The sequence below is a fragment of the Notolepis coatsorum genome (assembly GCF_963971535.1).
Source record: "Notolepis coatsorum genome assembly, chromosome: 1".
In the NCBI taxonomy this organism is placed as follows: domain Eukaryota; kingdom Metazoa; phylum Chordata; class Actinopteri; order Aulopiformes; family Paralepididae; genus Notolepis; species Notolepis coatsorum.
This window is the reverse complement of record NC_140165.1, coordinates 65938244-65951519: the sequence shown is the minus strand read 5'-3', so window position 1 is coordinate 65951519 and position 13276 is coordinate 65938244. Positions and strand designations below refer to the sequence as shown.

At 42.8% G+C, this 13276-nt stretch overlaps 1 protein-coding gene across 2 annotated transcripts in view; it reads right to left on the bottom strand.

Moving 5' to 3' along the window:
• atg13 (ATG13 autophagy related 13 homolog) overlaps nucleotides 1-13276 on the bottom strand; it is a 68464-nt gene that overhangs the window by 41893 nt on the left and 13295 nt on the right. For both annotated transcript variants that reach the window (XM_084335560.1, XM_084335561.1), the window contains exons 4-5: nucleotides 5447-5566; nucleotides 3348-3394 (exon numbers count right to left, since the gene is read on the bottom strand). In XM_084335560.1, coding sequence (XP_084191686.1) covers nucleotides 3348-3394; nucleotides 5447-5566 — 167 coding nt within the window. The remainder of the gene's footprint in view (nucleotides 1-3347; nucleotides 3395-5446; nucleotides 5567-13276) is intronic.

Here is a 13276-nt window from a genome sequence, read left to right as displayed (position 1 = left end):
CGCAATTATGCCACAACAACAATGGACAGTCTCCTCCCCACCGTTTGTATATATTTTTTACCACCCACCCCCTCCTAATGTACAGTCTCCTCCTCATCATATGTATATATTTACTGTTAGGATCTCTGGGTAATAGTACTGTGTATTTGCATATCGTATATGTGACAAATGTAACAGTACTATACCTGTAAGTCATGTATGTCCCTATGTCATAAATGGCATGTATGTTGTGTATGTCATAAACGTCACTATGAATTGAAAATGGGGGACCCTGATGATGTAAACAAGACAAACATCTTTCTCTGGTCTGCATTCCCTTAACAATTGTGGGTATTGAGCCGTACTGTATTGTACCCATTCTGCAATTCTGTTAATAAAATGTTCAATCAATCAATCAATCAATATTTAACAGATTGCAGAATGGGTACAATACAGTATGGCTCAATACACACAATTGTTAAGGGGATGCAGACCAGAGAAAAATGTTTGTCTTGTTTACATCATCAGGGTCCCCCATTTCAATTCATAGTGACATTTATGACATACATGACATTGACATCATGACATTTATGGCATAGGGACATACTATAGGTACTGTTACATTTGTGACATATACGATATGCAAATATACAGTAATGTTACCCATATATCCTGACAGAGATTATACATATGATGGGGAGGATACTGTACATTAGGAGGGGGTGGGCGGGTGGGAGAAAATATACAGTACTGTTACCCATATATCCTAACAGAGATTATATACATGATATGATGGGGAGGAGACTGTACATTAGGAGGGGGTGGGTGGGAGAGAAATATACAGTACTGTTACCCATAGATCCTAACAGAGATTATATACATGATATGATGGGGAGGATACTGTACATTAGGAGGGGGTGGGTGGGAGAGAAATATAAAGTACTGTTACCCAGAAACAGGTTGAATAGGATATAGATCGGGGAAAGACACTCTGAGAAAATACGGCGAGTCCGGGAGTCGAACTCGTGTACCCCGGATCCGTGACGCGCACGGTTGTCCCCGACACCGAAATAGCGCCGAGATACGCGGTGAGCTACTGGAGCTCCCCCCCGCTGATCCTTTTCATCCGAGAAACCCGCGGTGGGTTTTCTTTTTAGTGGCCGGCTTATTCCTTCCATTTAACCGACGCTATTAAGGTAACGTTAGCTAATCGGTATAGCAGCGAGTGCAAGCAGCGTGGTGGCTGTGACGTCGGTCAACAAGCAGAGTTGAGGCGCGAGGCTGCAAAAAAGGCGACTCGTAAAACCAAAACACACCGCAGTTTTTAATTATTTTACATGACTATTTTGTTACCCTGCCATGTGGCGGACAGACTTCTCAGACCTCGCAAATGTGTAACTCGCCCAATAGCCTGCAGCTGCAACCGCGGAGCGAGCCTCCGGAGCGAGCCTCCGGAGCGAGCAGCGTAATCCTGTCTCTCGAGTCGCTGAGTGATGACTCTGCTTGGCGCGGCACGATAGAATGTTTTTTTTTCATATTTGGCGCCTCTGATTGGCTCAATTTTGTTTCAATGTGTATGCATCTACAAATCATATTATAGCAGGTAGCCAATTCGGTCAGACTGCAAATCAAATGGACGGATCTCCCCAATCAAATTGACGGAAATCCGTCTGGAGACGGAACGCTTTAATGCATGACTTCACTACACTGACACTCAAACAGATCCCTCCCCCAGTAACACTTCACTACACTGTCACTCAAACAGATCCCTCCCCCAGTAGCACTTCACTACACTGTCACTCAAACAGATCCCTCCCTCAGTAGCACTTCACTACACTGTCACTCAAACAGATCCCTCCCCCAGTAGCACTTCACTACACTGTCACTCAAACAGATCCCTCGCCCAGTAGCACTTCACTACAGTGTCACTCAAACAGATCCCTCCCCCAGTAGCACTTCACTACACTGTCACTCAAACAGATCCCTCCCCCAGTAGCACTTCACTACACTGTCACTCAAACAGATCCCTCCCCCAGTAGCACTTCACTACACTGTCCCTCAAACAGATCCCTCCCCCAGTAGCACTTCACTACACTGTCACTCAAACAGATCCACGTTCTAGTCAACAGGGAATTAACTATCTGTAGGATGCGTTTCCTCCATTCTGCTTCCTTACTGTGCTTTAGCTCTGCCTTACTGTGTTTAAGCTCTGCCTTACTATATGTTATATAACTATACTATATAACTAACTAACTATATATTATATAACTATACTATATAACTAACTAACTATATTATATAACTACTATATAACTAATTAACTATACTATATACCGTAATTTTCAGACTATAAGCCGTGCCTTTTCGCCCCATTTTTCGACCCTGCAGCTTATATAACGGTGCGGCTTATATGTGACTCGACATGACCAAACCCCGAAAATGTAAAAATCGAAATATTGCTTTTTTTACTGCATTGAAATATTATTTATCTGTTCCCTTATTTGCTAAACTTAATACAACTTGTAAATGAGTTAATTCTTGTTATTTGTCCGACAGTATTGTGTCCCAATGCTAATTACATAATTATGGTAATTAAACATTAAAACACCTGCGTCTTATAGTCCAGTGCGTCTTATATATGTACACATCATTCAATTTAGCTGCTGAGGCTTATATTCAGGTGCGGCTTATAGTGCGAAAATTACGGTAACTAACTATATATTATATAACTATACTATATATCTAACTATATATATTATATAACTATACTATATATCTAACTATATAATAATAATAACTTTATTTGTATAGCACTTTTCATACAGAAATTGCAGTTCAAAGTGCTTCACAACAGTAAAAAATACAGGCATAAGCGAGCATAACAAATTAAATACAAAAAGATAGAGGTAGCAAGGTAAGGTAAATCAGTTTTTCAGTAATACAAATAATAAAATAGAATAGATTAGATAGAGTGAAAAAGTGCAGTTTGATTCAGTTTAAAATAGGCTAAAAATAATAAAATAGAACGGACAGTAAAAAGTGTGATAATATTTAACAGAGCAGTGTATCGCTCTTAATACTTTTTTCTTTACAAAGTTCTAACATAACAGAGCATTGCTCTAACAAAGGCCTTTTCAGTGAAACTTTACATACAATGACCTTTAATACCTACACAGCAAGGTTTCTCGGTTCCCTGTTCCTAAACCCTGTATCCACCCACGAACAGTTTCTCGACTCGCCTGTAATCATACAACAGAGCAGTGCATCGCTCTTACCACTATATATATTTAACTATATATTATATAACTAACTATATATTATACAACTATACTATATATCTAACTATATATGATATAACTAATACTCACTTCTCATTCATCTCCAAACACCATGTCTCCAGCTCCATAGAATCTCCCTGAAAGACACACACACAAATACACACGCAGAGAGATATAGAGAGAGAGACAGAGACAGAGAGAGAGACAGAGACAGAGACAGAGACAGAGACAGAGAGAGAGACAGAGAGAGAGACAGAGACAGAGAGAGAGAGAGAGACAGAGACAGAGAGACAGACAGAGACAGAGAGAGAGACAGAGAGAGACACAGAGAGAGACAGAGACAGAGAGACAGAGAGAGACAGAGAGAGAGACAGAGACAGAGAGACAGAGACAGAGAGAGACAGAGACAGAGAGAGACAGAGACAGAGAGAGACAGAGACAGAGACAGAGAGAGACAGAGAGAGACAGAGACAGAGAGACAGAGACAGAGACAGAGAGAGAGAGAGACAGAGAGCATTACTAGTTGTGTCCGGGTTCCGAGTGAACCGGGAAGCTTAAGACAGGCAGCTGGAACCAGTGGGATATCATGCATGTTGCCCCTCTGTGATGCCTACGCAGGCGCATCACAGCCGTGCAAGTATTTAAAAATCCCCAAACTGTCCCTTTAAGGTTTGTATTCTGGAATTAATATTACAAAATAAATTGCGCAGCACACCGTTTGTAATCATTTGAATCACGTGTATCCTGGTTCTTAACCCTTTCGCTGCCACATTAGAGAAGGTTAACCCTTTCACTGCCACACGACAGCAGGTTAAGAGACAGGATCTACAAGATACACTATACGACCGGGGTGCCCATGTACATGTCAAAATACTTCCCAAAGGTCAGTGAATACCACAACCACTACACCAGAGGAAGCTCAACAAATCATGTTAAACCCAGATTCGGCTCAAACAAGGGACTAAACACGTTTCGCAATTATGCCACAACAATGTGGAACGCCCTACCCAAAGCTGTAAAGGAATGTGAATCCCTGCCCACATTCAAAACCGCTCTTAAAGAGCACCTACGGGAGGCTGCAATTCGAAACTGGCCACCGTAAATGCCCAAAACCCCCACCACCTCCTAATAGACAGTCTCCTCACCACCGCATGTATATATTCCCTCCCCGCCGTATGTATATTTCCCTCCCACCCACCCACCCCCTCCTAATGTACAGTTCCCTCCCCATCATATGTATATACTCTGTCAGGATCTAGGGGTAACAGTACTGTATATTTGAATACCGTTATGTCACAAATGTATCAGTACTAAATACCTATATGTCCCTATGCCATAAATGTCATGTATGTTGTGTATGTCATAAATGTCTATATGAATTGAAAATGGGGGACCCTGATGGAAACAAGACAAACGTCTTTCTCAGGTCTGCATCCCCTTAACAATTGTATGTATTGAGCCGTACTGTATTGTACCCATTCTGCAATCTGTTAAATAAAGTTTTCATTCATTCATTCATTCATTCATTCATTCATTCATTAACACTTTCACTGCCACACAACAAAGGGTAAACCCTTTCACTGCCACACTACCGACGGTTAACCGGTTAAATATGGGTTAGGGTGGGACAGGTGTGGTCAGGTCTCTGTTGCAGATCTCAGGTTGAACACTGAGTCTGTCTGGTCTGGTTCTGGTGACACACAGCTGTTATCCAGTTTGTTTGGGTTGAGCTGAACAGCACCACAGGAAACAGCTGTTCCATGACACCACTAAAGGGGTGAAATGGTGAAATGTACACAAGTAAATAACAAGTCTCTTTAGTGAATATCTTAGTTGTGGCATCATTGTTCAGCTAGATCAAACAAGCTGGTGGATAACAGCTGTGTGACGGGGGAAATGTTTAGATTTCATTCATAGTTTTGAGCAGAATTATCAACGCCAAAAACATTTCAAACTGATCCGGTGTTTTATGTCTCCATGATAACGTGTAGGAACTGTTGAACCAGGGGGCGGGGACAGGGTGCGGACTGTCTCCATGGTAACGTGTAGGAACTGTTGAACCAGGGGGTGGGGACAAATGGCATGTCACTCACTTCTGCTGTCTATTATAACTACCTACTCAGCCCGGTCACAGCACTAGTCGTCATGGTTACTTCAGATGTGACCCTACTAGTCATCATAATGGTTACCTCAGACGTCTTCAGAGAGATCTCGACACACATGGGGCGTCCAACAGCAGGCAGCTGACCAGATAGAGCCTTTTTAGCTTCTGATGTCACCTCGGGGATGTCTTCAATAGCCAGGTTAAACTACAGAGAAGAGAGACATATAGTTAGAGAGACATGGAGTTATTTAATTTAATTTAAGAGGGTTGTGTATTCTTAAAACATATAAAAAGGTAAGAACTAAGGCTGTCAAAGTTAACGCGATATTAACGCGTTATCGCCCGATTCTATTAACGCCACTATTTTTTTTAAACTAAAGATTAACTAAAAAAATAAAAATAAATTCAAACAAATTTTTATTTATTTTTTTACTAGACTTCACTCAGGTGTATTATTGATGCTATCATTGATACTATGTTTGTTTCTGAAGTGTGTGTGTGTGATATAGAGAGATAGGGGGGTGAGAGAGATGAGGAAGGGGCAAGAGAGAAAGAGAGCTGGGAGAGTGTGTGTGTGAGAGAGAGGGGTGTGTGTGATTGATCAGCCCTTGTGTGGGTGAATGTAACAAGTTCCTAACGTTTTCTTTCCCCTATTATTTCATGCACACTTTATTCATTGTTTTAAATTATTATTTTCTTTTAAGTTATTTTGTGCATCACTCTGTTTTGAATTTGATACAAATGTGCAATGCATGAGGGTCATCCTTTTGTGTTAAATGGCTGCATAAAGCAAGCATTTGTTGACTCACATGTTGATAAGAGTATTAACCCTTTCTCTGCCACGCTTATATCCATCAATGTTTGATCACTGCCAGCTCTATTTGTCTATGGAGATGTTCACCTACTTTGCAGGGCTATAACTTTTTAAATTGTATTGCTAAATTGACATTACTATGGCCCATTCAACATCGATTAGCTATTGTTCAGGGTGTAGGAACGTTTTACTTTTTCATTCACACATTCATACTAAAATACCGTCCAGAGTATAAATATGTTTTTATCGTTTTCTGCAGTAATTCATAGAACGTGAGTTATAGCCATTTATGCATATATTAGATCATCAAATGCAGTTTGATAGCGATTGACGCCAGATTAAAAATTTCAATTGTACAAGGTCCTAAACGTCATGACTCATCATCTGCCAGTGACCGGAGGGGTAGGGGGTCGTTTATAATTCAATGACCGACGTTAAATGATTGATGTAGTATGGGTGATATATTGATCAGAGCAGTTTGTAATGAAAATGAAAAAAAAAATGGTAAAGAAAAACGCTGAAACTCACCCCAGTCTCCTCGTAGCGTTGGGCAATGAGAGTGGAGCAAAAAGTTCGCTATTATGGGATGTTGATCTAGATGAACCATTTGCGGGTTGTATAATAATTAGAGGTGGGCATAGATTAATTTTTTTAATCTAGATTAATCTATCTGCAATCCTGGATTTAATCTAGATTAATCTAGATTAAAATGGCTCAAAAAAAAAAAAAACTGCCGAAGGCATTCAAAATATGTGTGTTCTACCCAAATAATGACCAGAAGTAAGTCCTTACTTTTTCTTTCCTCCTTATGTTTCTCAGGCCAGGTGGCCCATTACAACATGAGCCCATCTCCCGTTTCCAAAATGCATTACAGACTGTTTGAAAAAGCTGTTTTGCTATGATAATTGGTAATGAAATATCAAAATAATGTTCAATAAGATGTACTTGTGTTTAATAAGTTGTTTTATTCAGAAGTTAACACAAATAAATAATATTACCAGTACAGTACAGTATCTAGCACTCTCAGGAGCAAAACAGAAAGAATCATTTCAAACTTGAACTATGTGACATGGCTTGAATCAACTGCTCCAGTGGAGTTGCTCAGTGGCCAATGGTGTCAACTGTGGTTGTACTGGGCAGCTCCCAGGTGTGAATGGAACTGTGTGAATGTGAAGCAGGGCGTTCCTGAAAAAGAGCATCTGTGCTCAGCGAACCTACCCTGGGTAAATAAAGGTAAAAAAAAAAAAATTTAAAAAACGCATTTGATTAATGCGTTAATTATATTATTGCGCGATACTAGTATAGCGTTAACGCAGCACGTTAACGCCGTTAACGGCCCAGCTCTAATAATAATATATACGTCCAAATAACGTTGTTTATTGAGTTATGGCAACCGATCGATTATCCAGTGTGTCAAGATGGAGTCCCGGGAGCGATTGCGAGTGGTGGACGGAATAGGGGGGACACCAAGCACTTCCGGCCCCACTTACCCACTTCCGGTTTGGCGATCGGCCACCAGGTGGCGATATTGAACCGTTGGAGAGTTGAGTGGAGATCCCCAGCACCCGTCAAGGATCCGTCGGTGAAATATGATTACCATGACAGATTTTTGAAATATTGATCTCAAAGACGCTGTAAAACGTCATTGGCAGATTACGCATGGCGAGGAATGACGTCTTAACACGTCATTGGCGATTAAAGGGTTAAAACTTTGAACTTGAAAAAGATCCGTTTAACACTTTCTGCGCCAAAGACGTCGTACAACGGGTTTCAAGTTCATGCGAATTCTGCCAGATCACGGCGTACAACGTTATTTTGATCACATTTCATATTTTCGCCATGGTATTCATATTTCACTCACGGAGCCTTGTCTGATGCTGTGGGACTCAGCACAACTCTGCAACGCTTCAATACTGCCACCTGGTGGATGATCTGCGAGTTGCCAAACCGGATATGCCGGTTGGATATCGGTGCGTCGCCTAATTACGTCCGGCCACTCGCATACAGGCATGCGTTGGTCATGGGACAGGGTTGCACTCCGTGCAGAGTAAGATTTGAGAGATGTTGTTGTGACGAAGTGATAGTCCACTCTGTCAGTCTGCAGTCTACAGCGAAACTCCCCCTACTTTGCATATCAATAGCGCCGGTCGTCAGGTGTGTTAAATACGTTCTCAGATACATTCACACCTAACTTGTGAATGATATGTCCAATCCAATCCAATCCAACTTTATTTATAAAGCGCTTTAACAGCCACAGGGGCACAAAGTGCTGTACAGGGGGAGCATATTAAAAACTATTAGCAGCACTAAAAATAGAAAAAAAAACAAGAGTACAAAAACAGAGATAAAAAACATTAGGTAAATATAGGCAGCAATACAAGTTTAAATAGATCAGAGTACTTAAAAAAAATATTTAAAAGCAAGGGAAACAGTAACAAAACGATACAACAACACAGTAAGACAATAAGATCATAAAATCAACAAGCTACATGGTGTCGAAAGCCAGAGAGAAGAGGTGGGTCTTAAGGAGGCCTTTAAAACGGGGCAGTGATGAGGCCTGCCTAATCTGCAGTGGCAACTCATTCCACATTTTGGGGGCGGCAACGGAGAAAGCACGGTCCCCCCTGAGCTTACGCCTAGTTGTAGGCACTACTAGGAGCAGCTGGTCAGTGTTACATTCCATTCGTAGAGGCAATTAGGCATTGTCTTTAGTCTATGCAAACACGAGGGAAAATGAATGCGCATGCGCGGGAGCGCGCGCACGCGCCCAGGAGCGCGCGACGTGGCGTCATTAAAACACTGTGCAGCCAGTCAGCCAATCAAGTTCAAGTTTCTTTAATAGTTGTCATACAGAAGTACAGAATACTTTTATACAAAATGCTTCTTACTGTTACGCTCCAGAGACTGTGCTAGACAAGATAAGTATGAAATAAGATAAAGTAGCATGTAAAAAGAAGTAAAAATAGAGGTCACAGTGTTCAGTATAGACATATGTACAATGTTCGATGCAGACTAGAAGTAACTGAGTTACCATACAATATACAATATACTATGCAATATACTAATATACAATACTATATAGTGCAAAGCAGAAATGGGATGAGGTACAATTTAGGTACAATTTACAGTAAGGTGTACGAGTTGTAGTGCAAATCCTTTACCAATAAATATAAAGTGTGTTTAGGTGATCTAAAGTGTGGAGAATGGGTGCTGCAGTGTTGTTTGTTTAAAGTGAGAGTGTGCGTGTGGATGTGTGTGCTGTGTGCATTTGATGGTTGTTGCATAGTGTTTATTGTTCGTTGAGCAGCCTGATGGCCTGGGGATAGAAGCTTCTTTGGAGTCTTTCTGTGCTCGCCTTGAGACTCCGGTATCGCTTGCCTGACCGCAGCAGTTCAAAGAGGCAGTTGTTCGGGTGGCTGGAGTCCTTGATGATTCTCTTAGCCTTGCCCCTGCACCGCTTGTTGTAAATGTTCTGGAGGGTGGGAAGCCCCCCTCCAATTGTGCGTTCCGCTGAACGTGTCACTCTTTGTAGTCTGCTTCGGTCTTGTGCAGTGCTATTCCCAAACCAGGAGGTGATGTTGCCAGTCAGGATGCTCTCTATTGTACATGAGTAGAAGTTCTTAAGGATCTTCTGACTGACTTGGAACTTCCTTAGGCGCCTGAGGAAGTAGAGGCGTTGTCGTGCCTTCTTCACAACACTAATGTGTGTGGTCCATGTCAAGTCCTCGGATATGTGGGCTCTGAGGTACTTGAAACTGTTCACTCTCTCAACCGGTGCCCCGTCGATGCTGAGGGGGCTGTAGTCCTTGACCCCCGACCTCCTAAAGTCCACAATCAAATCAATCATTTTGCTGACGTTCAGGGAGAGTCTGTTCTCCTGGCACCATCCTGCCAGGACCTTGACCTCTTCCAGGTAGGCCCTCTCGTCGTTTGCCGAGATCAGGCCCACCACTACTGTGTCGTCAGCAAATTTGATGATTGTGTTGTTGCTCCGCTGAGCCACACAGTCATGTGTGTACAGGGAGTAGAGGAGGGGACTCAGAACACAGCCCGGTGGGGCCCCTATGTTGAGGGTGATGGATGAGGAGGTGCAGTTGCCTGCTCTCACCACCTGGGGTCTGCCCGTCAGGAAGTCCAAGACCCACTGGCAGAGGTCATAGTTCAAGCCCAGGTCCCTGAGCTTGGCTATGAGTTTGGAGGAGACTATGGTATTGAATGCTGAGCTGTAGTTGATGAATAGTTCTCACATAGTTCCCCTGCCTCTTGTCCAGGTGTGATGCTGCTGTGTGCAGCACATGGGCTATGGCGTCCTCCGTGGACCTGTTGGGGCGCGGTATGCAAATTGCAGGGGGTCCAGGTTGATGGGGAGGGAGGAACAGATGTAGCCCTTCACTAGCTTCTCAAAGCACTTCATGGCTATGGAGGTGAGAGCTACAGGGCGGTAGTCGTTGAGGCAAGTGGGCGTAGATTTTTTGGGTACAGGGATGATGGTGGACTTCTTCAAACAGGTGGGGATGACAGCCTGTTCTAAGGACAGGTTAAATATGTCAGTGAATACCGGGGCCAGTTGGTTGGCACAGACTTTTAGGACGCGGCCGGGGATACCGTCCGGTCCTGCTGCCTTCCTGATATTCACTTTCTTAAAGGTCCTCCTCACCTCATGTTCTGTTATTCTGAACACTGAATCTCCATCAGCAGCGCCCCCCCCCTCCATTGCGGTGGTTTGTAGGCTGGTGTTGTTATTCACCGCCTCAAACCTCGCAGAGAAGGTATTGAGATCATTTGCTAAGGAGATGTCACTGTTCAGCTTGAGGGAGGTGCCTTTGTAATCTGTCATCGTTCTGAGGCCCTGCCACATGCCTCTAGAGTCAGCCTGTTCAAACTGAAGTTCAACTTTGTCCCTGTAACGCCGTTTTGCCTCTATTACTGCTCTCCTGACGTTGTATCTTGCCGTCTTGTGTTCATCCATGTTGCCTGTCACCAGCCCGGCGTTGTATGCTGAGGTGCGCACTTTCAGAGCCTCACGGACGGATTTATCTACCCAAGGCTTTTGATTTGGGTAAATTCTAATTGTGGTAGAGGGGATTGTTTCTTCTACCAGAGTACAGACAAAGTCAATCACTGTTTCAGTGTATTCGTTGAGGTTATCTGTGTTATCACGAAACACATTCCAGTCTGTGCATTCCAGCGCAGCCTGTAGTGTCTCCTCTGACGTCACAGTCCAACGCTTTAACCTCTCGCGATACTACCGGTGTGCGCTTGATACTCTGTTTATACTTTGGCAAAAGAAAGATGGCGGCGTGATCGGACTTACCGAATGGACTAAGAGCTTGTGACTTGTACCCATTCTTAAATTGCGAGTATACATGGTCTAATATGTTCTCGCCTCTGGTGGGACAGGTCACATGCTGATAGAAATTCGGCAACACCTTTTTAAGACGCGCGCTGTTGAAATCGCCCAGAACCAAAATAGCAGCGTCTACGTTAGCTGTCTGTTGTTTGTTTACCTCGTCGTGTAGCTTCGAGAGTGCGGCCCCAGTGCTTGCTTGTGGTGGGATGTACACTCCGATCATGATGATGGACGTTAACTCCCTCGGGAGAAAGAAGGGTCGGCATTTGATGGTGATAAACTCGAGGTCTGGGGAGCAGTGGTTAGACAATTCCTTTGCGTTGCCTATATCGCACCACTCCTTGTTTACCATGAAAGCTATGCCGCCTCCTCTCGTCTTTAGTGATTCTTCTGCCGTTCGGTCCTTACGGAGAACGAAGAAGTGATCTGCCAGTTCTATTGCATGGTTTGGGACGTCCGGAGACAACCAAGTCTCGGTGAAACAGAGGACGTTGCAGTCCCGAATGTCCCTCTGGAATTGGATCCGTGCTCTGATGTCGTCCAGTTTGTTTCCTATCGATTGCACATTGGCCAACAATATGCTGGGCAATGTGGTTCTGTGTCGCTTGGATCTCAATCTGTTTCGGACCCCAGCTCTTCTACCTCGTCGTCGCGCCTTTTCCTTGCTTCGGCCGCAACAAAGGATCTCTGCTGGCCACTGTTGTTGTTCAGCAATCCGATCCAGAGAGCAATCCAGTTGGTAAGTTTTCCTTAATCCAATGTCAATGAGTGACTGACGGTCATACACATATAATGCACCAACAGTTGGCAACGCATGCCTGCTCGCATATCATCCCAGGACTCTAGCCACACACCGTGGATAAGGATCGCTGCCATAACTCAATAATCTACATGATTTGGGCGTGTATTAGTATTATACAAACCAGAAATGGATCGCCTCGATCCCCATCAAATAACTGGGATCTGTTTGCTCCAGTATCATCGCCCAATGGTAAGAGGCTGCCGTGACTGTCAGCGTTTTTGTTTATTATTATCGATGCAAACTGCTCTGATCTATATATCACCCATACTACATAAATCATTTAACGACGATCACGGAATTATAAACGACCCCCCCCTCCCCCGCGCATGATCAGTCATAACGTTTAGGACCATGTACAGTTGAAATTTTTAATATAGCGTGGATCGGTATCAAACGGCATTTGATAATCTAATATATGCATTTATGCCTACATCTCACGTTCTAGGAATTACTGCAGAAAACGATAAAAACATATTTATACTCTAGACGGTATTTTCGTATGAATGTGTGAATGAAAAAGTAAAACGTTCCTACATCCTGAACGATAGATAATCGATGTTGAATGGGCCATAGTAATGTCAATTTAGCAATACAATTAAAAAAGTTATAGCCCTGCAAAGAAGGTGAACATCTCCATAGACTTAAGACTGGTGGCAGTGATCAAACATTGATGGATATAAGCGTGGCAGTTAATGTGTTAAGGTAAAAAAAAATTAAATGCGATTAATTTGCGATTAATCGCGAGTTAACTATGGACAATCATGCAATTAATATTAAATTAAATTAAAAAGTTAAATATTTTAATCGATTGACAGCACTAGTAAGAACTAATGTAAAAGCTAGACTATTGTGGAATAGTCTTAGTGACGGGTTGAAGTTGTGTACCTCTCAGGGGAGATTTAAAAAGGCCCTGAAGGATAAAATAATTCAGGAGTACAGTTTTGAGTAA